This window comes from Kryptolebias marmoratus, linkage group LG7 (assembly GCF_001649575.2).
Source record: "Kryptolebias marmoratus isolate JLee-2015 linkage group LG7, ASM164957v2, whole genome shotgun sequence".
In the NCBI taxonomy this organism is placed as follows: Eukaryota; Metazoa; Chordata; class Actinopteri; order Cyprinodontiformes; family Rivulidae; genus Kryptolebias; species Kryptolebias marmoratus.
The window spans coordinates 16,728,387-16,754,533 of record NC_051436.1 but is presented as its reverse complement, the minus strand read 5'-3'; the positions used below and the strand labels follow the sequence as shown (position 1 = coordinate 16,754,533).

Below are 26,147 nucleotides of genomic sequence, written 5' to 3'. Positions count from 1 at the left end.
AAACTTATGGAGTTTAAACTCAGGAATTTGGAAAACCTTTCAATTATTGCAGAAAAGAATTCAAAACTGCCATTTCCAAAATGTACTTTTTTTGATTTGAAGTTAAAGCTACATCAACTATGATAGAATAGCACACTAGTAAATTTACTTATAGGCCACGCAACCATTTAAATCTCACACAAAAATAGAACATTTTCTAAGAAGACATGACACATGAAAACACATAAACAGAGATAAGGCAAAGCAAGCTCAAAGCGAAAATAAAGTAACACCTAAAGGGTCAGAAGAACAAATGAAATGGGGTACAGGACACTGCACAGATCACGCAAATCACTATAACGCATGCAGAAACAAAACATGAAATGGAAGGCAAATACTAAGAACAGAATCCATGGATTGTTTCATATGCAAACTTATCATTTTCCACCCTACCCAAGGAATTTTGTCCCTGGCGGGCCAAGCTGGAGGATTCTGCTAACCAAACTCTCTCCCTCGTTAAGAGGTGGAGGGGCAGTGGGGAGATGGAGTTTACTGTGTGGTACACCGAGCATCCATACGCAGCAGTGTGGAAGAAAGAGCACACACAAGCCTTTGGTTGGGTAGAAACTCGGCTGATTGTTCTTGCATGTTCATGGTGCCCAAAGGTGTACAAAATGTAATACATAGATACAAAATTAGGAAATAAGGAGTACCCAGTGCCAGGAAAAATATTAAATACCATCTCAACAAGCCAACTATTTCATAACACTTATTTTTTGTTCTGATTCTTTGTTCTTTAAGATTAACAGAGCAGAGACTTAAACCCGATTACTGTTGCTTCCCAGTGCTGCTGTGACATAAAACAGTGATAGATCGTTATTAGTGCCAATGTATAAATACTGAAATAACCATATTACTATTTGTCATTAATCTTTCATTTTTTAATATATATTTTTTTTGCTATTTTCCTGTGGTTTTGTAAAAAAAACAAAAAAAAACAAAACGTAAAATCAAATGAGAAGTCATAATTTTTACTTGCAAAGATATAATTTTAGCTATTATGAAACAATAAATAGAACATATTTTAGTAGGTTTGGGTTATAAAGAACCTTTAATATGTCAGTATGTAGTAGCAAACTGTTAGAAATAAACTGAAATATAAATAAATATGTATCACTTCTATGCTGGACTATTGTAATTCTTTATTATCTTGGTGTCCATAAAACTTTTTAAAAAGTCTCCAGTTGATCAGAAATGCTGTTGCCAAGAGTTCTAATAAAATTTAGAAGGAGCAATTCTAATAGTCCAGTTTCAGTTTCTCTTTATTAGCTTCCTTTCAGTTTCAGAATAGAATTTAAAATCTTACTTCTAACATACAATCCTCTCAACAACCAGGCTCATCTCATATTAAAGATCTTAATATTCCATATTTTCCTAACAGAGCACTTTGCTCTCAGACTGCAGGTTTACTTGTGGTTCCTAGAGTTTCTAAAAGTAGAACAGGAGGAAGATCTTTCAGTTCTCAGCTCCTCTCTTGTGGAACCAACTTCCGGTTTCTGTCCGTGAGGCTGACACCCTGTTTACTTTTAAGACTCACCTTAAGACTTTCCTTTTTGATAAATCCTATAGTTAGGGTTGTTTGGGGTCTCCTGAGCTATCCCTGAGTTGCACTGTTATAGGTTTACATTGCTGGAGGACAATTTGACCACATTCCCTCACCCTGTTGTCTTTACTCTCTTTACTCTCCATATACATGCAATTGTTGCTGCTAATAATCTATCTTCCCATAGAAACCACACCTGGACCAGCCATTCTGTGTTTGTCTGTGTCTCTTTCCTGTCCTCTCAAACACCAGCGGGTAGAGGCAGATAACCTCCCATCATGGATCTGATCCTGCTAGAGGTTTCTTCCTGTTTAAAGGGAGTTGTTTCTTTCCACTGTCGCCCATGTGCTGCTCAGGTTGGGGGGATTGCAATGAACTGCAGATTCAACACAATCTGCTGGTTTCCTTAAACAGATAACTGACATTTCATAATCTACTGTATGCAAGTGTAACATATTTATTGGAATAAAGTGACTATAATTAGATTGAAATTTGTTTCTGTATTGTACTAAACTGGACCTTTTCTTCTTTTGTATAGTGCCCTGTGATAACTTTCAGCAACACAATGTAATAAACTAAATTGAACTGACGTGAAAAACATACATGGAAAACCTGAAACCCCATTGTGACACAATCTCAAATTTTACCACTAGAGGGCAGAATTAGAGGCCACATATAAAACCAATCATGGTGCAACAGTGGAGGTGGGGTTAATAGGAAAAGCTTGTTTGGTTAAGGGTTATGGATTGAGTTTAGAGCGAGTTAGACTGCAGCTGTTATGAAATCAAACGAGGCATGCTGAGGAGCAGAGACTGGCAGACCCCGGCACTGGGAGAAAGCAGGAGCAGATACAGAAACAGTTAAAGTTAGACAGAGGCTGAAAAAAAAAGGGCAGCAAGTTGTAAGCCTCAAATAAGTCTCAACCAGCAAGATGAAGAAGAGAAAACAACTCTTCTTCCTAAGCAGCTCCTATTTGTTTCTTGAACTACAGGTGTCATTTGATAAAAAAGTTCAGCTTTCCTTTGATCCCAAACATGGTTATCCAAGAAAAAGCAGCAATCTGAAAATCTTTGTGTAGTATCAGTATATGTACTCATTATCGCTTGTCTTCCCATTTTGAAGGTTAAACCCCCTGCAGCCTTACCCAAGAAACTGGGCTCCAGAAGGCCCCACTTCAATGAGCCTGCTGGCCAGACCCTCGCCCTCCACCATGGGGGGCATGGTGGCCAGGCGATGTCTTTTAACCAGTCGACATGTGATCCGTGTCGGCGCGCTGCACTTCTTTGGCGGAATGATGATGCGGAGGCCGTTGTGCCGGCAACCCCGCATGGCTCCACCCCTGGCGTCCACCATGAAGCTGACCAGGAAGCTGCGGTGGGAGAGGAGACATTCGCACAAATGAGCAAGTCGTATGACTGAGACTGTCAAGTGATGAGAGCACAGACACCGGAGCTAATGCAGAGCTAAACTGGTTTCATTAACAAACTGTCCCATTTAAACTGATGAAAGGTGAAAGGACTGAAATCAGGAAAGGTTTAAAAATTCAAGAGGATAAATATGTTGTACACCCTCACTGGTGTTTTATTCTTGTCTTGTAATGAAGGAAAGCTTTTCCAAGAAAGGTTTCATAATAATAAACTGATGCCATGATGCCTTGGGATTTGATCCACTAAGTATATGAATCTACGTTGCTGTGGCAACTTAAATTCAAAATTGGAAAACAAACAAAATTAAGTCTTCCTCCTCCATTGATTTTCCTCTGAGTGCCCCTTATATGTTGTCATATCTAGCACATCATCTTCAGGGACTGGATAGTTACTACAGTATGTACCAGAGACTGTAAGGTGCAACTGTAAGAAGATGATCAAAAGTTTATCCAATAAGTTTTTGTTTCCCATGTCACAATATTATAGCTGATTAGTGTATTTTAGGTGTATTGGACATAAATGTTAGCAGAGTTCTGGCTCTGATTTTTAGTAACAAACTTATTATTAGATAATAAAAGTAGGCAGGTGGCAGTCAGCCAGCTGGAGCAACAATATTTGTCACTGCTGATTCTATATTTTAGGATACATAATATATAAAAGAACTCTGACATGTTGCACCAAGACTAGGTGTCTGTTTTCTCAACACTCAAAAAAAACAACCCCAAACTCAGACATATTCTTCATGCAAAGTGGCAGCTGTGCTCATGGATCCCAAATTCAGATGTGTGAGAGACTGATTGATGAGTTGACAATCTGATACCACAACTATGTAGTTTTTTTTTCCAACTCATCCCAGACTCATATAAACAACATGTTCCACGAAAAATGTGAACGGAACCACAACACACTGAGAATATTAAACAGAATAAAGTGAAGACTGCTGTCTTCTTCTGCAAACACACAAAGTCCCCCAAATACACCACAGAAAAGACTCCTGGGAGATAACATGAAAACAATGTTAGTGGAAAAACACAAAGGCAGTGAATGAAATCAACAAATATGTCCTTCACTTTCGTCGCCTCATTTTGTCCACATTTGTTTCTGCTTTCTAAAATTTATTTTCTCTAATTTACTGCCTGACATGACCTGTCCCCATGGAGACATGAGAACCGGGGATTAAACTGCAGATTTCCCCTGTGAGCCCCAAACTGGACAAAGGTACTTGAGGCGATGTCTGTTAAGGACAGTGACACAAACGTACACCTCTCCAGGAGGAGAGCACACTGTGAGCGGAGGAGGACACTGATGAAGATGAGGTAGGAAATGAGTGAACCAAGGTGCAGTGGGTCACCTGCTGTGGTCTCCATGATCATGGCACGGAGAGGAACGGCTAGAAACAACAACCACATCAGACAAAAAGGAGTCAAAAGGTGAGCGGCAACATTTCAAGGAAATCTTAAACCTTGAGAGGAAAATCAGAGCAAGTGTGAGACAGAGAGAGTCTTTTGGGGATAGAAAAAAAGCAGCATAATTTGGATTCGAAAAACAAAAAAAGGTGATTCATGTTACTTCAGTATATGCAACTGTTTGTACACATCAGTCTCAGGAGGTATAAACAGGACCTCTATGATTTACAAAACTCTTTCTCTGAACAGATGAAGTACAAATACATATATTTCTGTCTCTCTCCCCACTATAGATGTGTGTTTATTCTCAGTCACTGGTAACAGTGTGGCTGAACCTACCCAGAATGGATCGGACTGGACGACAAAGCCACATTATCCAGGTTCTCTGTGCCCCAGCTGAGCCTGTAGGAATCCCTGTCGTTCTCCCTGGCAAGTGATGAAACCTGGAATCGAGCAAAACAAAACTCTTTTAGAAGCTGTAAACTAGTGAACTAACAATATGAGTGAGCAACTTTATGTGGAAAATGTGTTCAACTGTATCGTTTGAACAAGTAAATACTTTTCCGAAGGTTATATATATATATATATATATATATATATATATATATATATATATTTTATAAATCTGATTTTTTATAGATTATTTTAACTTTTGAACAGTAAAAATGTTTCTTAAAAACAAGACCGGCATCATATTCAAAGGGCAATGATCCAAATAAAATTCATTTGGAATGTAATTTCATGAAATGATTGTTAACCCTGAGGGAGCTCCGTACCTGGTGAGTGGAGAGCATCTCATCCATCATACCTTCGTGCCGGGGGGAGTAGCCGTGGTGGGTGGGTGTGAAGGACCTATCTGAACTGGAGCACAGAGGGAAAACAAACTGTAAAACCAGTGATGGTAATAAAACCAGAGAAAGCCAGGAAACCAATAAAGGCAGGTTTAATTAGCTTACACCTTGAAGCTAATTATCTTTAACACAAATAGGAATTAATGTCCACCGACTGACAAGATTAATTAATGTAGACAAGTGTTTATTTCTGACCCTGGAGCTCTTCATTTTAATGAAAGTCATTCAGCTAAAACAAATGAAATTAAAAGCACTCACACACTGAGCCTATGGCTGAAAGTTGGTCATTTTGAAATGTTGATCAAATAATCATTTTGGTAATCTTTCTATTTTGTTGCCTTACGGCCTGAAATTTGAGTGGATATTAATTCAGTTATATGTAATAGATCTACACAAATTATTATTATATTACTGTACTTAAATCAGAAAAAAAAACTTGTTTTGATTATTTCAAATAACTGGAAAGTGGCACATGCATACGCATTCACCTTATTTGCTTTGAAGCCTCAGTCATTACCTTCAGAAACATAGTTAGCTAAATAAGAGTCACACAATCTCAGTATATCTGTTCTAATAATCCCCAGAATCAACAGCAACATGAAGACCAAGGAATTCACCACACAGGTTAGAGACAGACCAGGGTTGGTTTTTAAACCAGGCAAGAAGGACATTAATCAAAAAAGCAACAACTAAGAGGTGAAAGATAACCCTGATGGAGCTGGGAAGCTCTTCTGGGACAGAGCTTCACCTTCCAGCAGGACAACGACCCTAAACTCTCTGCTGAAGAAACACTTCACTGGTTTAAGGAGAAGCAGTTAAAGGTCCTGGAATGGTCCGATCCAAACCCAGACCTCAGTCCAACTGAGAATCTCTGGTTTGATTTAATGATTGTTGGACTCAAACAGCACCATCCAACCTGAAGGAGCCGCAGCAGTTTGGTCATGAAAAATGGACAAAAAGTCCAGGTTAGATGGACCAAGATCATAGAGATGAAGCTGAAGAGACTTGATGCTGGAACTGCTGTAAAAAGTGGTGACACATGAGCTGCGGTTTCTGTGCTTTGGCTTATTGTGTGTTTCATGATAAAATATATTTTACATCCTCAAAGTGGTCGTCAATTAGGTCAGATTAAAGGAAATAACTCCCCAAATCTCCCAAATTTCATATTATAAAGCAACAAAGCAGAGAGAATGCCAACAGAGGTGAATACTTCTTTAACCCACTGTAATTACTGCTTAAGAGACAAATATTTGGAAAAGACAAAGAGCCAGCAGCCAAGTTTGTGATAATAGTTTCTTATTGAGAAGTTAAGTGGCACCATTTCATATTTTACAGTTGCAGACCAAAACCTTTCAATAGTTGGCCTCACAGAGAAAATTAAACCATTTTTTGACATAGTGCTGAATATTAAGAAGCCAACGCAGGCTGGAGTCAGCACATACCTTTGCATTCGACTATGGATGGGTGACAAGCGAGACCAACCATGAAGTGTGAAGAGGACAGGTTGCAAAACACAAAAACCCACAAAATACACACAGTTAATTCATTCATGCTCAAGATGACAGCTTTGACAATACAGTACTGTCCAGAAGTCTTGAGCCACCCCTCATTTAGTTATAGTTTGCTTCCAAAGATACATACTTTTTTTTTATTAGCTATTAACACTGGATTAGGTACAACATGAAATAAAGAAACCTAATCCACTCAAAAATATGACAACAGTCTGGCTCTGAGAGGTCAAATTATTTGAAATGCAATGGGTGGATGAAGACCTTTCCACAGTAATGTATTTACATACAGATTCACAACAAAGTTAGAACGAGTCCCTGCATATGTTAATAACTAGACAGAAGGCGTCAGTAGATAGGTGGAGACACATTAATAGATTAAAAGGAATTTTTTAAAAAACAAAAAGGGGATTATGTAAATTCCTATAAATACAGTCAATCTGTGTCTTGTATTTGTGGTGCACAATGAAGTTGTTTTCATGGAGCAGAGGAACTTTTGTTTCAGCACAGATACATTTACTCTGAGTTGGTTTAATAACCAAAAAGCCTCCTTTGTTTGTACCCACAGATTAGTGTTCCTTGGCACTCAGGGTCACATTGGTCTAGCTGACCAGCCTGATTGAAGTGAACTTGTGGCTGAGGGCTCTGTACCTGTCAGCACGTCCGCCCTCCAGACTGAAGCGGAGGTAGTTCATCCCATCCAGATACTGTCCTGGAAGCGAATCATCTCCCAGCTCTCTGAGGTCCTCGGCCCTCAGATACTCCCCTCCATCACCGGTCATGGTGTCGTCGCCTTCAAAGAGAAAACAAAAGGTGGAGGTAAAACCTTGAAAGTGAGACGAAATCGACTTTTTAATCAAGTGACCACAGTTGAATCTAGTTAGACAAGAGATTATCTGTCTGTGACTCAATTGGTACTTAGTTTGCACCTTAAGAACGAAATGCACCAAGAGATTGTTCTTCTTTTGCTGGTGCAGATTAGGATTTAGAGGATTTGTCTAATTCAAAAACCCATAACCAACAAAAATGTCCACCTCTAACTGTGCTGCCAACCAAAGAGCTTCTCTCTGCAGTTTGCCCATATTTAAAATAAGTTTTATGCAATATTTAGAGAAAAATTTCTTAACATTCAGTGCTGTTAGCATGAAATATTTACTGTCTCCTGAGAGCTGGTAGTATTTTAATCTCAGCAGAATTTTCAGAGGAAAAGGAGTAATTTACGCTACACCAGTAATAACATTCACTGCACTCACTTGTTCATCTTGTATCCAGTGCAAAGTTTATGATATTTAACCATCTATTGGCTTTTTGCCCCCGCTTTACACAACAAACAGCAACTTATGGTAGCAATCTTTTAAGGTTTTTTTGCAACTTCAAGGCAAAGCTCTACAGCTGTTCTATGGCATAATGGGTCAGGAAAGAAAAAGTTAAGCAAAGAAAGAAGCATTAGTTATAGGATTAATTGTATTTCTTTTATTAGCCTTACAATTGCACTGTAAATGACAACAAAATAAGTATTTGTGACAATTAACAACTCTTCAAGCTGGTCAGTTTGATGTTCAAACTCCTGGCTCTAACACGCAGATATGATAACATGTGTTAGTCTTTATATAATAGTGTTTGTTGCAAACAGTTAAAAATATTTTAAACAACAAGCGAGTGTTATCCCCAACAGAAATAACTACAAAACAATACGAATTAAAATAATATATTAAAATAATCACAAGCACTGCTATTCTTTTTTGGCAGTGTGTCCATTTATTATATATATATATATATATATATATATATATATATATATATATTTGTGTGTTGTGTGTGTGTGTGTGTGTGTGTGTGTGTGTGTGTGTGCGACCTGTACAGTCACTGCTTATTACATTTTATTAGCATCACATCATAAATACAAGTAATAGTTTCCCACGACATGCATAACCTAAAATGAATGAAAAGACCTAAATGTGAAGCTGCAGGCTATGATCGCAATACAGTGGGTTGCAAAATTATTCATCCACTAGGTATTCTTTCAATTTGTTCAATTTGTCTTACAAATTAAATAGGACTGCACGCTAAAGTGATTTAAAATTAATTTGCAGTTTGATTTTAAGTAATGCATCTACACAAAAGATTCCAGAATAATCAGGTTAAATAGAGAAAAAAAAAGCTGTTTTATAAAAACTATAAAACTGAAAAGTGGTGCATGTATATGCATACAACTTATTTACTTTAAAGCTTCAACCATTAGCTTCAGAAGCCGCATCATTAGTTTAATAAGCTCTGCCTGTTGACTAAGACTCAAATAATATATGGTAAGAATCAGCTGACAGCCCCCAGGATCAACAGCACTTCATCACCTCCAAGTAGTTCAGGCTAGAACCAAATAAGAGACATCATGAAGACCAAGCTACTCTCCACTCAGGCCAGAGACAAAGTTGTGGAGACATACAGATCAGGGTTGGGATACAGAAAAATATATGCCAGAATCTTGAGCATCTCATAGAGCTCCATTAAATCTATTATTAGGAAATGGAAATATGATGCCACCACAGCAAACCTGCTAAGAGAGGGTCATCCACCAAAACTCAGGAAGTTTATAAGGAGAGCATTAATCAGAGAAACAACCAGGAGGACAAATTAACACTAATCAGGCATAGCTGAAGAAACCTGCTGTTGAAATTAATACAAACGGTGGTGACACAACGTATGGACAAAAAGAATGTCAACCAGGCTGAATACATTTGCAACCCACTGTATAAAGGACTATTGGCCCAGGTCAGACTGAAAGCATTGTTCTAGGCCAGCAGAAAGGAAGAAACTGTAGTTACTGTAGTTAGACAGAGATGTTCCTGTGCCAATAGTATACAGGCTACCTGGAAAGGGAAGAGTGTAAGAAAGTACACAACATTCAGTGAGTTGGCATCTTTAAGTTAGAAATAGATTTAAATTTTATAAATCCAGTATTTCAGGGAGATTATCTCATCATTATCTTTCATAAACCCCTTAGAATAGTTTCCTGCAGTATTTAAAATGGGAATTAGGAAAAAAAAAATCAAATTTGACGTCCGTTGCAGAAATAACTCAACTTGTACAACTACTAATGCCTGCTAATGCTAACACTCACCTGATGTGGCTGGCAGAACCAACTCACACCCAGGTTGGGAATATTCAAGCTGTATTTCTGGAGGTCTGTTTTATTCCCAAAGGTTTTTATCAAAATTGACTTCAATTGAGTTCAATTAATAAAACAGACATTGCATTTCTTTTTAAAGAATAGGTAAATTTCTAACATCAATGAATTAACATTTTTCTGGATTAAAACACCATTCAGTTTAAAGAAACTGTTTAATCAAGTTAGTCTATTTGTTCTTCTTCAAACATAAAAATAAATTCTTTCAATTTTTAACAGTTCAACAAAATCTCGAACCACTGAATTTGTCACCCCCCCATCATTCTGAGCTGAATTAGAGCTGTAAGCAAACAGCCTACCTAAGTCTGAAGAATGGAGAAAAACGTTAGACTGGTTAGCTTCTTATATATTTTCTAAAGATGTCGTTTTCTTTTTTATTCTTTTTTAACAGAAGACCAGTCACAGGAAACGAGTTAGTCTTAAATTAGTAGAGAAGACAGAGTAAACTGGCCTGCACAATGAGGCAGCTAAACTGTGATCTAAGTTTTATTACATCACATTGTATTGAGTTTTGCCGTGCATGTTAATGCTATAACCATCCTTTAGTCCTCCAACAGGAACACCATCAAAAGGAAATACAGCTAAACAGTTGGTGCTGTAGTTTCTATATAAAACACCACAACCACAGGCTCCATGCATGGAACTCCTTCAAACCAAAACAACAAGCACCATGCTGAATACCTTCTTCATCTGTGGTGTTGTCTGACATTACATCTTCATCAATGATTTTCCACGCTGCAGGTGGACAGTTCAGTCACTTGCTGCCTAATAAACTCTGAATTTTATCAAATGTGTTTGCAAACATTTGCTAGCAGTCACTGAGTTTGATTAGTGCCCATTTGTTGTGTTCAGGTTTATCTAAAACTATTTCTGTTCAAGTGAGGTCTCACTTGCTAAATGTTTTGAAAGTTTCTTCAGCAGCTTGCAAGTGCACAATGTTAACAGAGACAAACAATGAGTTCTAATTGTTGTGGGACCGAAAGATGATTTACATAATCTGTTCTTTGTTTTTACCATGAAGGGTTTCCATCTCATATTGAGCTATAAAATGTAAGATGACTCACCCTCTTCATCAGAGACATCCAGTACTTCAGTCATGGTTTCTGGTACATTCAGCTTGTGTTTCTCCGTCACCGTCTGACAACAAGATACTATATATTAGTCACACAGAACGCCCACTTGGCTCTTGAGTGTATTACAAAATGGAAAAATATTACAGTACAAGAGTGGATTTGATTCTGGATCTGTTGGAGTGAGTTGTAGTTGGATTACATTGGATTGATTTGATTGAATTGGAATGAACTGGATTAAATTTAACTAAATTTGAAAGCATGTTTGCTTCTCTGTAGTGTCCTAATTTATTGAAGCTTTTGTTGTGAACTGGCAAAGTTGGGATTTTGAATAAAATGTAAACAAAAATAAATGAACTGATATTTGTTTTTAAAAAGAATTTCAAATTTTCATTTGTCTGTCCACACAACAGTTTTCCACTTTGCTGGATGGTGTTCACATCTGGCTTCTTCTCTGCCTGATAGAGCTTTAAGCAGCATTAGTGGATGTCAGGGTGAGCTGTGTTTACAGACAATGATCTGTGGAAGTGTTCCTGAGTCCATGCAGTGATGTCCAGAACAGAATCAGACCTGTTTTTACAGCAGGTTTTTTTTGCAGAATAGTGAACTTCTCCATCTGCACTTTAGAGAGACTCAGCCTCTCAATTTGTTTTTTGCCCAGGAATTAATTTGAATGGTTATAAAATGCTCCTCCAGCTGTTTTTCTTTTTCTTTTTCCATACCACTTACTTTTACAGCGTTTTGTTGCTCCTAACCCAGCTTTTTTTAAATGACCATGAGCTGCTGCCATCAAATTCAGAAATGCTATTTTTCTTTTTTTCTTTTATTTTTTAAATGGCATTCTGTATTATTTGTTTTACACAGCAAACTATTTTTTTAGAAATTGGCTTTGTAAATGAATCAACATTAAAATGGTTTATAAAAATCTACTTTAGGAAAAAGTTGATTTAATTTGTAAATATAAAAACTTGGTCCTAATTTTGCCACTAAGATGTTTTGCTAGGGCTACATGGTGGTGAGTTGGTTACCATCGTTGCCTTGAAATAAAAAGGTCCTGGTTTTAAAACTCTACTGGGATATTTCTGTGTGGAGTTTGCATGTTCTCCCTGTGCAAACGTGAATTTATTTCATGTTAATTCTCACACAGCCTGAAAAAAACATGCATGGAAATTTACCTGGTGATTCTAAATTGTCCAAAGGTGTGAGTGTGTGTGTGCACAGTGTGTGTGTTTGTTGCTCTATGGCCCCATGATAGACTGGTGACCTGTCCAGACTCCAGGGGATGTACCCTGCATCACACTGTGGGCTTTAGAGCTTTCACTGCACAGTCATTTCTGAGTAAACAGTGTGAGGTGTTCAAGTTGCAATAAACACATTTGAAAACCGCCCCAGAGCTGAGTGAATGCAGCACGTCTGTGCTTGTGACGTACTGTTGTCGTGGTAATAATCTCCTCAGTGACGACTCGAAGAGTGTCCACCACGGAGATGTAGCCCAGCCGCCGAGCAATACCCAGTGCCGTGTTACCATTCTGTCCAAGGACAAGCAAAGAGACATTAGATGTATGTCCTTACATGTGTGGACGTTCATTTGTCTGAACGTGTTTTTATGTACCACGGTGATAGCGTTGGGTTTGGCACCGTATTGCAACAGGACATTAATGATGTGTGTGTTTCCTTGCTGGGCTGCCTGGTGAAGGGAAGTGTATCCATTCTGGGAGGAGAAATGTCATGTTAAAATTAGTATATAAATGTATTTGTTCAATATTTTAACTTTATTAATTAACTGGCCACAATCAGTGAGATGTACAACTGTATATAGCTTGATATACGTCAGTACCTTGGTCTTGGCATTGACACTGGATCCATTCTGAAGCAGGAAGTTGACCATCTTGGCATTGCCATAGTGACATGCTACAATTAGTGGAGTGTAGCCCAGCTGGAAAATGACAGCAAATCAGTTTTAATTCCCAGATCAAGAACAAAATAATGCAACCGCATACAGAGGAATATTATAAATTAATACAGATCTGCTGAAAAATCAGTAGAGGGAGCTATGATTTGGGGCAAACAAATCTTCTAAAATAAAAGCAGAAATATAAATGAAGAAAATGTAAATTTATATGTGCATGCTACCTTGGTCTGTTGGTCCATGTTGGCTCCGTTCTTGGCAAGAATCTCAGCAACACCTACTTTATCCTCCTGGGCTGCCAGGTGGAGGGCAGTCAGCCCGCTCTGCACAAGACAGCAGAGCAGTAAATGTCAAGAAGTGTGATTAAAAACATGGGAAAACCTTTCACTTGCAGGTTTGGGCTCATGGTTACCTTGGTGGGGACATTGATCTGTGCTCCTTTGCTGATCAGAAGGGCAGCCATGTCTGTGTGGCCCTCCTGGGAGGCCAGATGGAGCGGAGTGACGCCCTGCTTGGTCAGGATATTGGTGTCTGCGCTGTACTGCAGCAGCACTGTGGCTATGTCCATCTGGTTCTTTTTAGCCGCAATGTGCAGAGGAGTGTAGCCATTCTAATATGAGTGGGACAGACACTGATGTTAGCGCTGTAACTCACCTGGTGATAAAGGTTTGGCAAAGAGGTCAATAAATCTCTCAAGTAGAGCTAAATCACCAGTGGCTCCATCCCCAGAGTATTGGTGGGGGCATTTGTGCTGCAAAGCTCCTTTAAAACACATTTTCTGATATATACAGTGAGTATAACTGTTGGAGAACCACTGTAGATAACCATGTAGATGTGAAGCTCAGTATATGGTGAGAGTCACTGTTAGGGTGAAGGTCTAAGGTTTTACCTAAATAGGCCATTTTTGTTTAAGTCAATATCTCACTGGGCTCATAATTGTGAGAGAAGTAAGAAAAAATGTAAATTTTCAGATGCAGTCTCACTGAATTTTGAATGTTTGTGACCAAGCGAGCAATGAAATGTCCAGCCACATTTTGCACAGTCGATTTTTGGAAAATTAAATGCGATTTCTGTGTGCACGGCTTGCAAAACTGTATTTTACATCATGCACATTATTTCACTGCCCACTTCCATCAACATTGTATCCAGTTTGGACCGCTTTGTACCCACCTTGGCAGCTGCCGCAGCGTTTATGACTTAATGAACTGGAGTGCACTTTTTAAATGGCCCAGTTTTTAAAATAATTATTGATGTGTTTAACACCTGGACATTCAGGGCTGTATGTTTCTGTCATAAGCTCTCAAACAGCTCCAGTGATCTCAAAGGCTGTTGACCAACTGGTCTCCAACAGTCACTGCCCAGTGAGATACTGGCTTTAAATGATCAATACTTATAAAATCTAAAAATGTTTTTTCAGAGTATTCAAATAGGTGTAGATATCTTCTAAACCTTCAGTTATAAACCAAATTCAGCCTCCCTGTCTTTATTGCATTCAGAAGTCAGATAAAATAGCTGCCATAACATAAAAGACAGTCTCATCCTGAGCTGTGCATCATGAACTCTCACCTTAGCCATGGTGTGTGGCGACGCTCCTTTGTCCAGCAGCAGGAGCGCCACTTTCTGGTTATCGTAATGAGCTGCGACATGGAGAGGGGTGAGGCCGTTCTGTCAGTGAGGAAGAGTGAGTGGATGAGGATTAGACAGCAGTTAGTGAAGCAGCCAGACGTGGACTTCCAACACAGAAACACACAGAATGAGAAATGTTAAGTTTTCAGGTAAAGATGATGACTTTGAGTCATTACTGGGAGGTGTGTGTGAGGGGGAGCAGGTATTATAAACCACCGAAGGTGATGTTTAAAACAGAAAAAGAAAAAAAGGTTGTGTTAAAGTTTATGTTTGGAGTCTAAACTTGTTAATCCAAATGAAGGATCATCTGAATTCATTACTTTGAATGAATTCAGGAGCTTACCACTGCTCCTGCGGTCAACAGAACCTCAATACAGAAAACCATCAATTTCACACTTGTGTGCAGGAAAATGACTGATTATGCCGTACAATATATACAACATGTTGTTGATGCTGCCATGTTGGCCATAAGAGTTGAAGGTAGTATAACTTTAAGTTGGATGCACACCTTTCCAGCAGAATCAGGAGGAGCACAACGCTGCAGCAGGAGTTTGGCTACATCCAGGTTTCCATACTTGGCAGCCACATGCAGGGGAGTAAAACCTTTCTGTAGAAAGAAGAAACCACAGGAGAAAGAATAAGAAATAGGTTTTAACATGAGCACCCCGCAGTATCTGTACCAAAAAATCATGCACATCTAATTCTTTGACCGTTTTAGGAGGTCTGGTGTCGTTTCTTTGGAAATTCCACACTGTAGGACAAAAAATGTTTGTTTTTTCTGTTTTTTAATCTTAAGACACAAACTTATTGTCACACAGGACCATAATTTTTTTTCTTCCCAGATGACCCTGCTTATCTTGGTGACATATTCACAGCAGTAAAGAGTTGTCATGTTCAGCTACACCTCCATGAGACTCAGCTACCAGTCAATCAGGTCATCCAACAAAATGTCAACATGATTTCCACCATGTTTTCATCACAGGTTGCAATAAATCTGGGTTTCCTGACTGATAAGCAGTTGTCCTTCTCTCATCATATTGTAACTGTCTCTTAACCCTATCCCGTCCATTTTACAACATAAAAAAGGCGAAGCTGTATTTGATTTTAGGAGTTTGAGAGGACAGGAGAAGACAAAGGCAAATTTAAGGTATTAGGCAAGGTAGAGTTTCTATGGTACGAAAGACACAAAGTTAATATCAACAATAAGTACAACATGAAGAGTAAAGAGAGTAAAGACAGAGTGAGGAAATGTGGTCAGTTTGTCCTCCAGACGTCTAAAGAATAGCTCAGGAAACCCAAGCCATCCGTAACTATAGGATTTATCAGAAAGGAAAGTCTTAAGCAGAGTCTTAAAAGTAAACAGGGTGTCAGCCTCACGGACAAAAACTGGAAGTTGGTTCCACAAGAGAGGAGCCTGAGAACTGAAATCTCTGCCTCCTGTTCTACTTTTAGAAACTCTAGGAACCACAAGTTAACCTGCAGTCTGAAAGCGAAAAAAATGGAACAATAGGATCTTTATTATAAAATGTAGCTTGTTTGTTACAAGTTTTGTATGTTAGAAGCAAGATTTTAAATTATATTCTGAATTTGACAGGGAGCCTATGGAGAGAAGCTAAAACTTGAGAAATATGATTTGTTCTTCTAACTCTCATTAGAACTCTGGCAGCAGCATTTAGGACCTTTTAGAGAGTTTTTATCATCCAGACAATAACAATAGGCCAGCCTAGAAGTGATAAACGAATAGATCAGTTTTTTCTGCATCATTTTGGGACAATATATTCCTAATATTAGTATTACCTTGCAAACGGAAGAAGGTAGTTTTGGTTAGGTTTTTAATGTGGTGGTTAAAAGGCATATCCTAATAAAAATCACACCAAGGTTCCTACATTAGTACTGGAGGCAAAATTAATGTCATCCAGAGTGAGTGAAAAGCTGCAAAGTTTGTTCCTATTGCAACTCAGCCTCTACAGTTGTCCTGATGGATTTTTTGGTAAACCTTAAACTACAGACATTTGACTTCCAGTTCCGTTTACAGCCTGCAGAGGGAGCACTGATGCAGCTATTTGAAAAGACAGAAGTTGTTCAGAGCTGACAGCAACCACATGATCAGTGTGTTTATGACCAAGCCCTGCGCGTGGAGGGAGCAGTCCTTTGTTTGTCAGGTTATGGATTCTATTAAATGGGATGGGTACACAAAAACAAGAAAATCTGCTGGGAGTGGGAACAGTGGAGGAAAGGATGTGATGTATTATAAATGCGCTCGGATGTAAGGAGAGCACACTTGTGTTGCAGTGTGAAAGCTTTCATGGGTTGTTTTTTGTAGCTACAGCTACAGCCCTCCTCCCTGGGGAGGAGCAGGAAGAGACAGTTTGCAGTGTCAGGAGCAGGACAGAGCTACCATCTGAACACTGACAGACACTGCATCACATAATGCATTAATAAGTTACACAACTATAGCCTGTCTCATTCTGCTGCACTCTCAGATGAACATCTCCACAATCCTGCAGGTGAATCACTTGACGGCTCTCAGGCTTCAAGCACCATCCAGACCCAGGCGGAGGATTTAACGCCTCAATCAATCATTCATCAGAAGTGGGTCAAACAGACAGATCTGTAGGTACTATATATAATAGTATAATTTCAGACTTCACTGTGGGATCATTATAACGTATATGACTGCTTTTTAATTTACCATTTTTAATAAATACATAGTCTCATTCGGAAATACTGAAAACCAATTTTGAATCTGATTAAATGCGCTTTTGTCTGACAGCTGGTTTCTCTTAAATAGGCAAATAAATGATAACATTTTTAACAGGTAAACGTCAGGTCCACCTGCTATGTGAAGCTCAGCCACCAATGCTTCAATGTGCAAGATGAGATTTATACCCCCATCTAACTTTTACTTATCTGCCCTCATTTCTAAATCTACCAAGAGCAGATCGTCCTCACAAACTGAGTGACGGTGAAGAAGGAGAACAGTGAGAGAGACCACCAAGACACCTGGGAGCTCTCTGAAGGAGTTAAAGCTTCAGCAGGTCAGATGGGAGAGACTGAGCTCCAACAGCTGCTGCCCGGGTTCTTCACCAGTCTGAGCTTTATGAGAGAGAGGCAGAGAGGAAGACTCTGTCGAAGAAAACTCAGATTAAATCTCAACAAGAGTCTGCTAAATAGCGTGTGGAAGACTCCATGGTCATGTGCTTCTCAGCAGCTGGCCCTGGAAGGCTTGTAAGGGTCGAGGGTAAAATGAATGTCATAAAATATAAGGAAATCCTGGAGGACAATCTGAGACTGTCTGCAAAAGAACTGTAATGTTGGAAAATCCTTTTGTATTGTTCCCCTGACTTGTACTTGCACAATCCTGCAGTCACTTATTTTATATCACATATTTTATTTTATTGGCATTGCATTGTAGAAATTTGATTTTGGTAATACTTGATTACTTTGTCATCAAATAGGTTTTTCTGAAAACTGTTTTGTCAGAAAGGCTATTTTATATTGACCATGACTGATTTATAATAGCAATCCGGGGTAAAATAGCCAAACGGTTGAATACTTTTTATAAGCACTCTTTATTTATTGGAATAAACCAATTGTAATTGGATTTGAATTTGTATCTGTATTGGACTGCCTTTTTTTTTGTGTAGTGCCCTGCAATAACCTTTCTTGTGAATTGGCGATTCATTATAATGAACTGAATTGAACTGAAATGAAAAATATTTGATGGAAACCTAAAACCCCACTGAGACACAATCTCAAATTTTACCACTAGAGGGCAGAATTAGAGGCCACATATAAAACCAATCATGGTGCAACAGTGGAGGTGGGGTTAATAGGAAAAGCTTGTTTGGTTAAGGGTTATGGATTGAGTTTAGAGCGAGTTAGACTGCAGCTGTTATGAAATCAAACGAGGCATGCTGAGGAGCAGAGACTGGCAGACCCCGGCACTGGGAGAAAGCAGGAGCAGATACAGAAACAGTTAAAGTTAGACAGAGGCTGGGTGTCATTTGATAAAAAGTTTAACTTTCTTTTGATTCCAAACATGATTGGTGTTAAATATCCAAGAAAAAGCAACAATCTGAAAAGTGTAAATGCTGTTTAATACTTCATCTTTGTGTAGTATGTGATGGACTTGCAACCTGTCCAGGGTGAACTGTGCCTCTAGAGCAGTGATTGCTGGAAATAGGCACCAGTGCTCTGCGACCCAGGAAGGAACAACTGGTATAAGAAAATGGATGGATCTTTGTGTAATATTATATGTAATACTGTACAGTATATGTACTCATTACCATCTGTCTCCCCTTACTTTTACCATCAGAGATGGTAAAAGCAAGGGGAGATGGGAAAACTAACATATTAATGAACTGATCAGGAGTATGTGTGAGGGTCTCTGTATAGGAGAGATTTTGCTGCCACTGAGAATTCAGTGTACTTTAGACTATTGACACAACGTGAAGACGTGCACTCACAATGTGAAGTGAAGCATATTTGGTAACAGAGAATATCAGCACAGCGTCCCTTACACACCATAGTTTAAACATTGGGTAGAATGTTATCAATAGGTGGAGAGTGGGGAGGTAGGTAAGAGATCACAACAACCACACATCTTTAAAGTATAAACTTCTAAACATTGTTTAAATAATGAGGCTTCTCCACCCACCTTCGTGGCCAGTGAGTGTGAAGCGCCGGCCTCCAGCAGGACTGAGGCTGTTTCCACCTGCCCTTCTCTGGCAGAGATATGGAGCGGGGTATAGCCGTTGGTTGTAGCAGCATCAGGATGGGCCATGTGCTGCAGCAGTAATTGTACAATCTCTGTTTTTCCCAGACGGGATGCAATGTGAAGGGGGGTCTGGTCCTCCTAAACCGGATGGAGAAGAAGCATTATGACAGTTCTCAGTACTTCATTCCTCATTTTGAGCTGACTGAGGAGCTATTGGAAGGCTTTAATAAGAGAAATTTTACCCGTGCTCGTGCATCCACCATTGCTCCATTCCTCAGCAGACATCTGACCACCTCCACCTGCCCTGCTCTGGCTGCCATGTGTAACGCTGTTTCTCCACGCTGGGCAGATCACACACAGTCACACAGGTCAACACCGAGCCAAGTCAACGCATTTTTAAAACCATCGTTCACACTATAGAAACCACTGATCTGTACTGGTTATTATGATAAAATTGTTATTGTATGCTTTGTCTGCACTTCCTGCTGTCACCCCCATCACTCACAATATTGCTGACATCTGGTGAGGCTCCATTTTGCAGCAGCAGCAGGACGATGTTCAGGTGACCCATGAAAGCTGCTACATGGATGGGAGTGAGACCAGACTGGACACAAGAAGAGAACAAAGACATTTGGTTCTAGTTATGAGGTTAATAAAGACTGTTCTTCCCCAGCTTTTCTTCATTCAACAAAATAGGAATAATATTTTGGTTATTTTTGGTTATTTAGAAACCATAATATTTTGAAAACTACATTGATAAAGTAATAAGTAGTTTAAAGCACCTCTGTAATGGCCTGAATAGAGGCTCCATATTTGACCAGAAGTTCCATCACTTTCACTCGGTTCTTCTTACAGGCAATGTGCAGTGGAGTGAAGCCATTCTGGGAAGGACACAAGTCAAACAATTACAATATCATGGGATTACAAACAATCTCATGTACAGCCATCAGTTGCAAGTGGTTCATATACTTCATATCACTTGAACGAATGGTCAAGTGGTCAAAGTAGCCCTTTGGCTAACTCATAGTAAAATGTATTATTGTGCAATGTACTTAATAAATAACTTAACAAACTAAAGTGGCTCAACATCAATAGGTGGTTTTCTTAACAACATCTTTCTAACCTACCAGTGCCCTGGCATTGGGATTGGCCCTCTTATCTAGAAGGAGTTTGGTGACTCTGTAGTGACCACAGTGAGCTGCCACATGCAGCGCGGTCAGGTAGTCCAACGTGACATCATCAACAGGAGCCTTGTGCTGCAAAAGGTGTTTGACGCATTCGACGTGGTCACCTTGTGCTGCCATGTGCAGCGGGGACAGACCGTTCTGGAAGAAGAGATGGGGAGTCCATTTAGAATCAATGACTGGGAGTAAAGAATCCCAGAAATATGTCAAACTTGGAATGTAAAACACCTTTATGGATCAAGGAAACATGGTTCTGCTTTCCACAGCTACTACCACACTAAACCTTAGCTCGATATTTGTAAAATTGACTAAGTTAGAGCCATTTTTGTGTTGGTCAATTACCTTGAGTTGAATCAAAAGGAATCACGTTGATTTCAAAAGGTAATCATTAGTAGATGTACATACAGTGAGAGTACTTATTTTATGAGAATTTAATTAAAATCTGCCCAGTGGTTAATGAGACAGAGTTGACTGATATTTAGAGCCAAAGTTATAAAAAAGATCCTGTTTGGTCAGTTAGATTTGGAGTGTAAGTTGGGAATGGGTCTCAGCTACTAATACACCAAATTCTAGGTCAATATCTGTAAGATGTCTGAGTAATGACCATTTTTGTGTTATCAAAGGTTGTGTAGCTGTGGTGGCCATTTTGAATATGATTGAGTTTAAATGTTAATTAGTTGTATATGTACAACCAATGGATATTTTCAAAAAAATTCATTGAAATTGGTCTTCTTTCATAAGATATTTAGCTAACAGACAAACAAATGAACACACAAACTCGCATACAGACATACTATGAAGAATACGTTACAAGTATGATTCAAACTGCTTATGTTTATTAGATTTGAATGCAGCATTATAACAGCAGTGTTCACAAGTACCTTAGCCTACTCTTCTGTGTTATTTATCACTTCCACGTTTTGTCGAGTTTCTTGTTGAATATTTACTGATGAGCTAAGTTTGAATTTACCAAATTTTATGAGCATGCATTGACCTTTGACCCACCTTGGTTCTGGCCAGTAAAGGGGCTCCTCTCTCCAGCAGCAGCTCCACAGCTGTCTCATGTCCACTCCGAGCTGCACAGTGAAGCGGGGTCAGACCATCCTACAGGACACATCACACAGAGATGCATTACTTTTGTATGAACTGCATGAATGACACAAAGAAGTAGTAGCTGAAGTTAATAAACTCAGTTCAGTTGAAGATGCAACTGTTATAACACCACCACATACACATGTGAGCAGAGGTTCAGTCCAGATGTTTCAGAATCCAATAAAAGCTAATAACACGACTGTCCAGCTAGCTGGCATACAGTCAACCAGCAAGCGGGTCAGGATATGCAGAGTGACACTAAATTTAATCCACTGATGTCTCACTGAACTACAACCTACAGCCTGTCACATCTGCTCTCATTACTGAACATGAAAAAGACACTAACAGCGAGCACATGATGCTATATGTGCTTCTCTAAAAACAAACAGAACAAAACGAACAGAATCAATTAGATCTGTGCAGGTAGGAGAAGAATCTGGATAATTCCCAGAGCCTAATGACAGAGTTGATTGTGAAACAAGAGTGTTGTTCTGTCTTTGTGGTACAAACCCTTGTCTTAGCGTCAATCTGAGAGCCTCGATCCAGCAACAGGCGAACCATGTTGGTGTTGCCGCGTTTAGCTGCCACATGCAGAGGAGTGATGCCGTTCTGCAGGGAAGACAAAACCCACATTTAGCTGATATGCTCACTGCATTTGGATGTGATATAATTGACTGAAAGATTAACAATAAAGAAGATTAAATACAAAATATTTTTTTTCCCGGTGTCACATGACTAAATACTTGATGCACTGTCAAATATTTTGATATCTATAAGCTAGCCTACAGCTTTTCTACAGCTGTTTTAGGAGAATTATTTCCACACTTTATGTATTTCAGCGGAACAGTGTTTCATTTTGTTCCCAAGCTCAAAGGTTCATAATGCTAATTTTAGTCCCTTTGTTTAGAAAGACAAAAATAGCAAACCTTAAAAAGGCCAGATTTACACATGAAAAGACTCGGCCACAAATCAAAACGATAATGACTGATGGTTCGGCTGTTTGAGAGCTGAGGAGGGGTTTATATTTCCTCACACACAAAGTTGACAGCCTTTCCTTATAAATCCTTAGTAAAAACAGTGTTTTAAGCACACGCTGACAAATGACATGCTCCAGCAATCAAAACAAGACGATAATAGAAGACTGAGAGTTTCAGATTTCCGAACAAAAATGTTTAAATTTGCATTTACAAATGGTTTCATACTTTTCCATACTTCAGTTTCCAAGGCATTCAAACCATTTTTATCTTCTAAATAAAAAACGAAAGGCTTGGGGATGTGGAAAGTAGACGGAAAGACATGTTTGTTGAGTACTAAGAAAGTTGTAGTGTCATGATTGCCTTCATACTGAAAGGTTTCTCCATCTTGTTGCAATCCAGCCACGTTCTAAGAGGTCATGGAGAGTGTATTGGGGTCACGATTAGGTTTGATGGGATCATAGGTTCAGAACTCATGTCCCAAATTGTTGTTGTAGTTAGCATTTTAAGTAGAACTCAGGAGCAGGGCTATGCCTCAACCACACCTCCAATCAGCTGACAAGGCTTCTTATATTTATCTCACTCTTCCAGCTCAGTTTGTTTCATGCTCTTTACACCCACCTTACTCTCCCCTCATCAGTTCTTACTTATCTCATCCCTTCCCCTCATTTTCATCCCTATCATCCTCTTCATTCCTTTTTCATTTAACTCAACTCCTTTTAGATCAGCTGATCATCAGCAAAGATACCCCAGAGGGCCATACAGAGCAGGTCCAGTCCGCATCGTCTGACTCAGATCATCGGAATTACATCCATCCAGTTCAGTCCAGTACTCCATACTTATCTCTTTCATTGTTTATCCCTAACTTATCCCTACCAACACTGACTCCTCCATCTGAGGGGTCCTAAACTGGTTAGGATGTTTGCCAAGCCAGACAGAACCCCCACTCTGAGTCTGACCAAAAATATTCATCAGTTGTCATTAGTTTAGTTCCTTACCCTTGCTGTGAAATCAACAGCCGCCCCGCGGTTAAGCAGGAGCGTGGCCACGTTGACGTTCCCATAGTGGGCGGCGATATGCAGCGGCGTGAATCCACTCTGGAAAACAGACGTGAAAAAGAAAACGAAACACACACACAGAAGAAGAGAAGTCAGACAGCAGATTTGCCTCTAAGTGCTGTTTCTTTGACCCTCACCAACTTTACTCCTCCCAGCATGCAGCAGTCACATCAAGCATCAACAGTGAACTGTGAGAAAACTAACCAAAAAATTAACTAAAAATGTCAGAAGAAAATAAGGGTTCAAAAAAAAATAGTGCAAATTAAATGTAGCACTCACATTTAAATTTGAAAGAAACACCACTTCCATGCCCATTAAAGGTTACAGACAAACAAAAACAATAAAAAAAACAAAAAAAAAACATTGGCTTTAAAAGAAAGAGAAAAACTAAAATTAACAAACAGACGTACAGTAGACACAGATTGTCATCCAGATCGACATGACAATGGACGCACGATATTATCTACCTTCAATTCCAAACCAACTACCAATGAAACTCAATAGGCGGTACATAAAGTCATGTTTCCCATTAACACCAGTGCACTATGTTAACTGTACGTCATCAATCATTAGCAATGAGAAAAATGAGGAAAGTTAGAAGATTGCAGAGCAGGTTGGAGGAGTTGTGAAATTCTTGCCTTACCTTGCCATTCTGTAAGTGTTGGTCCGATTTAATGTGAAAAAGTTGTTTACAAATATGTGAAGAATACAGTGACTAACGTGATGGTTTCAAAACATTACACAATCAAAAGCTTAGAATGGTGCAAATAAATGCTAGGTGGCTGCATCATGCCATTCAGAGCAAGGCTTTCAGCCATTATATTGCATTGTATAAATATAAATATATATGTACATAAAGGGACATGTATAGCAGGCATACCATGCTTCCTATCATTAATTAGAATGGTTCATAACAATAAAACAGTCAAGGTTATACACCAGTAGCTTAAAGACTTTTTATCAAAAACATGCATTTGAAAAGTTCAGTCTGTAATCTTTTCAGTGTGAATGACCAAAGCTGCCAATATAAAAACAAAATGCAAAGACTTTAAAGTTACTTTTGAGAAAAAAAAAAATTCTACAGTGCATTAATTTTTTTAAATAAAAATACTTTTTCAAAAAAAGTTTATATACAAGTTTATAAACACTAATATACAAGTTTTAAAGTTGTAATTTTTTTCGTAGTCTTTATCTCGTTCTTGCTGAAATGTGTCAATTTGGCAGACATTTCTATGTCAGGATTTTACTCCTGACTGTTGACAAAAACAAGATGAACACAGCTCCCAAAACAAGACATGTGCATGAAGCCTGTACACCTTTATTCTACTGTTGTGCTCCATTTAACTCGAAAGTCAGAACTTTGATCGGAGAACTTCACCCCAAATTTAAAAAAGTTTAAAAGAGCTGCAGGTTTGAGCCCAGGTTGCGTCAGGAAGGGCATCCAGAAAGGAACAATTCTTTCAAATCTTTCCTGCAAGTTCTTCCACTGTGGCAACCACAGTAGAAGGGAGAAGCCGAAAGGAAAAACAACAACTATCTGAATTCTTTTTTTTTTTTTCATTATTACTCATAAACAATTTAAAAATCTATTTAGGTTCCATGTTGATAGGCAACAAAGTAGAAAGAATACCAAGAGGTAATAATATTGTTGCAATCCACTGTAAAACCCCTATATAAATAAGGCTTTTTAAAGGATTACATACAAGCTAATCTCTTTCTATTATGTTATTTTTGTTATTTGTTATGGTATTTATTATGTTACTTTTGGGGCGGCAGTGGCTCAGGAGGTAGGGGCTCGTCCTGTAAGCGAAGGGTTGCTGGTTCAAACCCCTGTTCAGTCCATCTCAGCCTTTACTCATGTGTCCTTGAGCAAGACCCTTCACCTGCCTTGCCTACTGGTGGTTAGAGGGTTTGGTGGCGCCGGTGTGATGGCAGCCTCACTTCTGTCAGTCTGCCCCAGGGCAGCTGTGGCTACAATGTAGCTCACCACCATCAGTGTGTGGATGTGCTTCAGATTATCAATAGTAGTCTTTCTTCAGGTATAGTACCTGGGGTTTTTAAACATGCATTTGTACGTCCTCTACTTAAAAAAACAGGCCTTGACCCCTCTCTTTGCTCCAATTTCAGGCCTATTTCTAATCTCCCATTCATTTCTAAATTATTAGAGAAGGTTGTTTACAACCAGTTGTTACCTTTTTTAGAGGACAATGGTATCACTGGGCCGTTTCAATCTGGGTTCAAAGCCCTCCACAGTACAGAGAGTGCACTTCTTAGAGTTTCTAACGATATATTCTTGTCAACAGACTCTGGAAAGTTTGTTGTTTTAGTGCTCTTAGATTTGTCCGCTGCATTTGACACTGTTGATCACAATATCTTAATCTTTCGTCTTGAGCACTGTGTGGGCATCAAGGGTGTCGCCCTCAATTGGTTTCGGTCCTACCTGACTAATAAGAGTTTCTGTGTAAAAATTGACAATTTTGTGTCTTCCATATGGGGTTCCCCAGGGCTCAATCCTTGGGCCTCTTTTATTTGCTCTCTACCTTCTCCCCCTCGGCT

General features: G+C 39.1%; 1 protein-coding gene across 17 annotated transcripts in view; it reads right to left on the bottom strand.

Annotated features, from left to right (window-relative positions):
* ank2b (ankyrin 2b, neuronal) overlaps positions 1 to 26,147 on the bottom strand; it is a 201,454-nt gene that overhangs the window by 38,150 nt on the left and 137,157 nt on the right. For 5 of the 17 annotated variants that reach the window (XM_017430288.3, XM_017430293.3, XM_017430282.3 and 2 more), the window contains 25 exons: positions 24,235 to 24,243; positions 23,532 to 23,630; positions 22,070 to 22,168; positions 21,473 to 21,571; positions 20,411 to 20,608; positions 20,066 to 20,164; positions 19,789 to 19,887; positions 19,526 to 19,624; positions 19,224 to 19,421; positions 15,072 to 15,170; positions 14,504 to 14,602; positions 13,350 to 13,547; positions 13,162 to 13,260; positions 12,866 to 12,964; positions 12,641 to 12,739; positions 12,459 to 12,557; positions 11,023 to 11,095; positions 10,640 to 10,693; positions 7,426 to 7,567; positions 6,709 to 6,720; positions 5,192 to 5,276; positions 4,755 to 4,858; positions 4,361 to 4,399; positions 2,727 to 2,951; positions 433 to 531 (listed from right to left, as the gene is read on the bottom strand). In XM_017430288.3, the coding sequence (XP_017285777.1) occupies positions 433 to 531; positions 2,727 to 2,951; positions 4,361 to 4,399; positions 4,755 to 4,858; positions 5,192 to 5,276; positions 6,709 to 6,720; positions 7,426 to 7,567; positions 10,640 to 10,693; positions 11,023 to 11,095; positions 12,459 to 12,557; positions 12,641 to 12,739; positions 12,866 to 12,964; positions 13,162 to 13,260; positions 13,350 to 13,547; positions 14,504 to 14,602; positions 15,072 to 15,170; positions 19,224 to 19,421; positions 19,526 to 19,624; positions 19,789 to 19,887; positions 20,066 to 20,164; positions 20,411 to 20,608; positions 21,473 to 21,571; positions 22,070 to 22,168; positions 23,532 to 23,630; positions 24,235 to 24,243 (2,624 nt within the window). The remainder of the gene's footprint in view (positions 1 to 432; positions 532 to 2,726; positions 2,952 to 4,360; positions 4,400 to 4,754; positions 4,859 to 5,191; positions 5,277 to 6,708; positions 6,721 to 7,425; positions 7,568 to 10,639; positions 10,694 to 11,022; positions 11,096 to 12,458; positions 12,558 to 12,640; positions 12,740 to 12,865; positions 12,965 to 13,161; positions 13,261 to 13,349; positions 13,548 to 14,503; positions 14,603 to 15,071; positions 15,171 to 19,223; positions 19,422 to 19,525; positions 19,625 to 19,788; positions 19,888 to 20,065; positions 20,165 to 20,410; positions 20,609 to 21,472; positions 21,572 to 22,069; positions 22,169 to 23,531; positions 23,631 to 24,234; positions 24,244 to 26,147) is intronic. The other 12 variants (XM_017430279.3, XM_017430285.3, XM_017430289.3 and 9 more) reach the window with 8 other exon arrangements.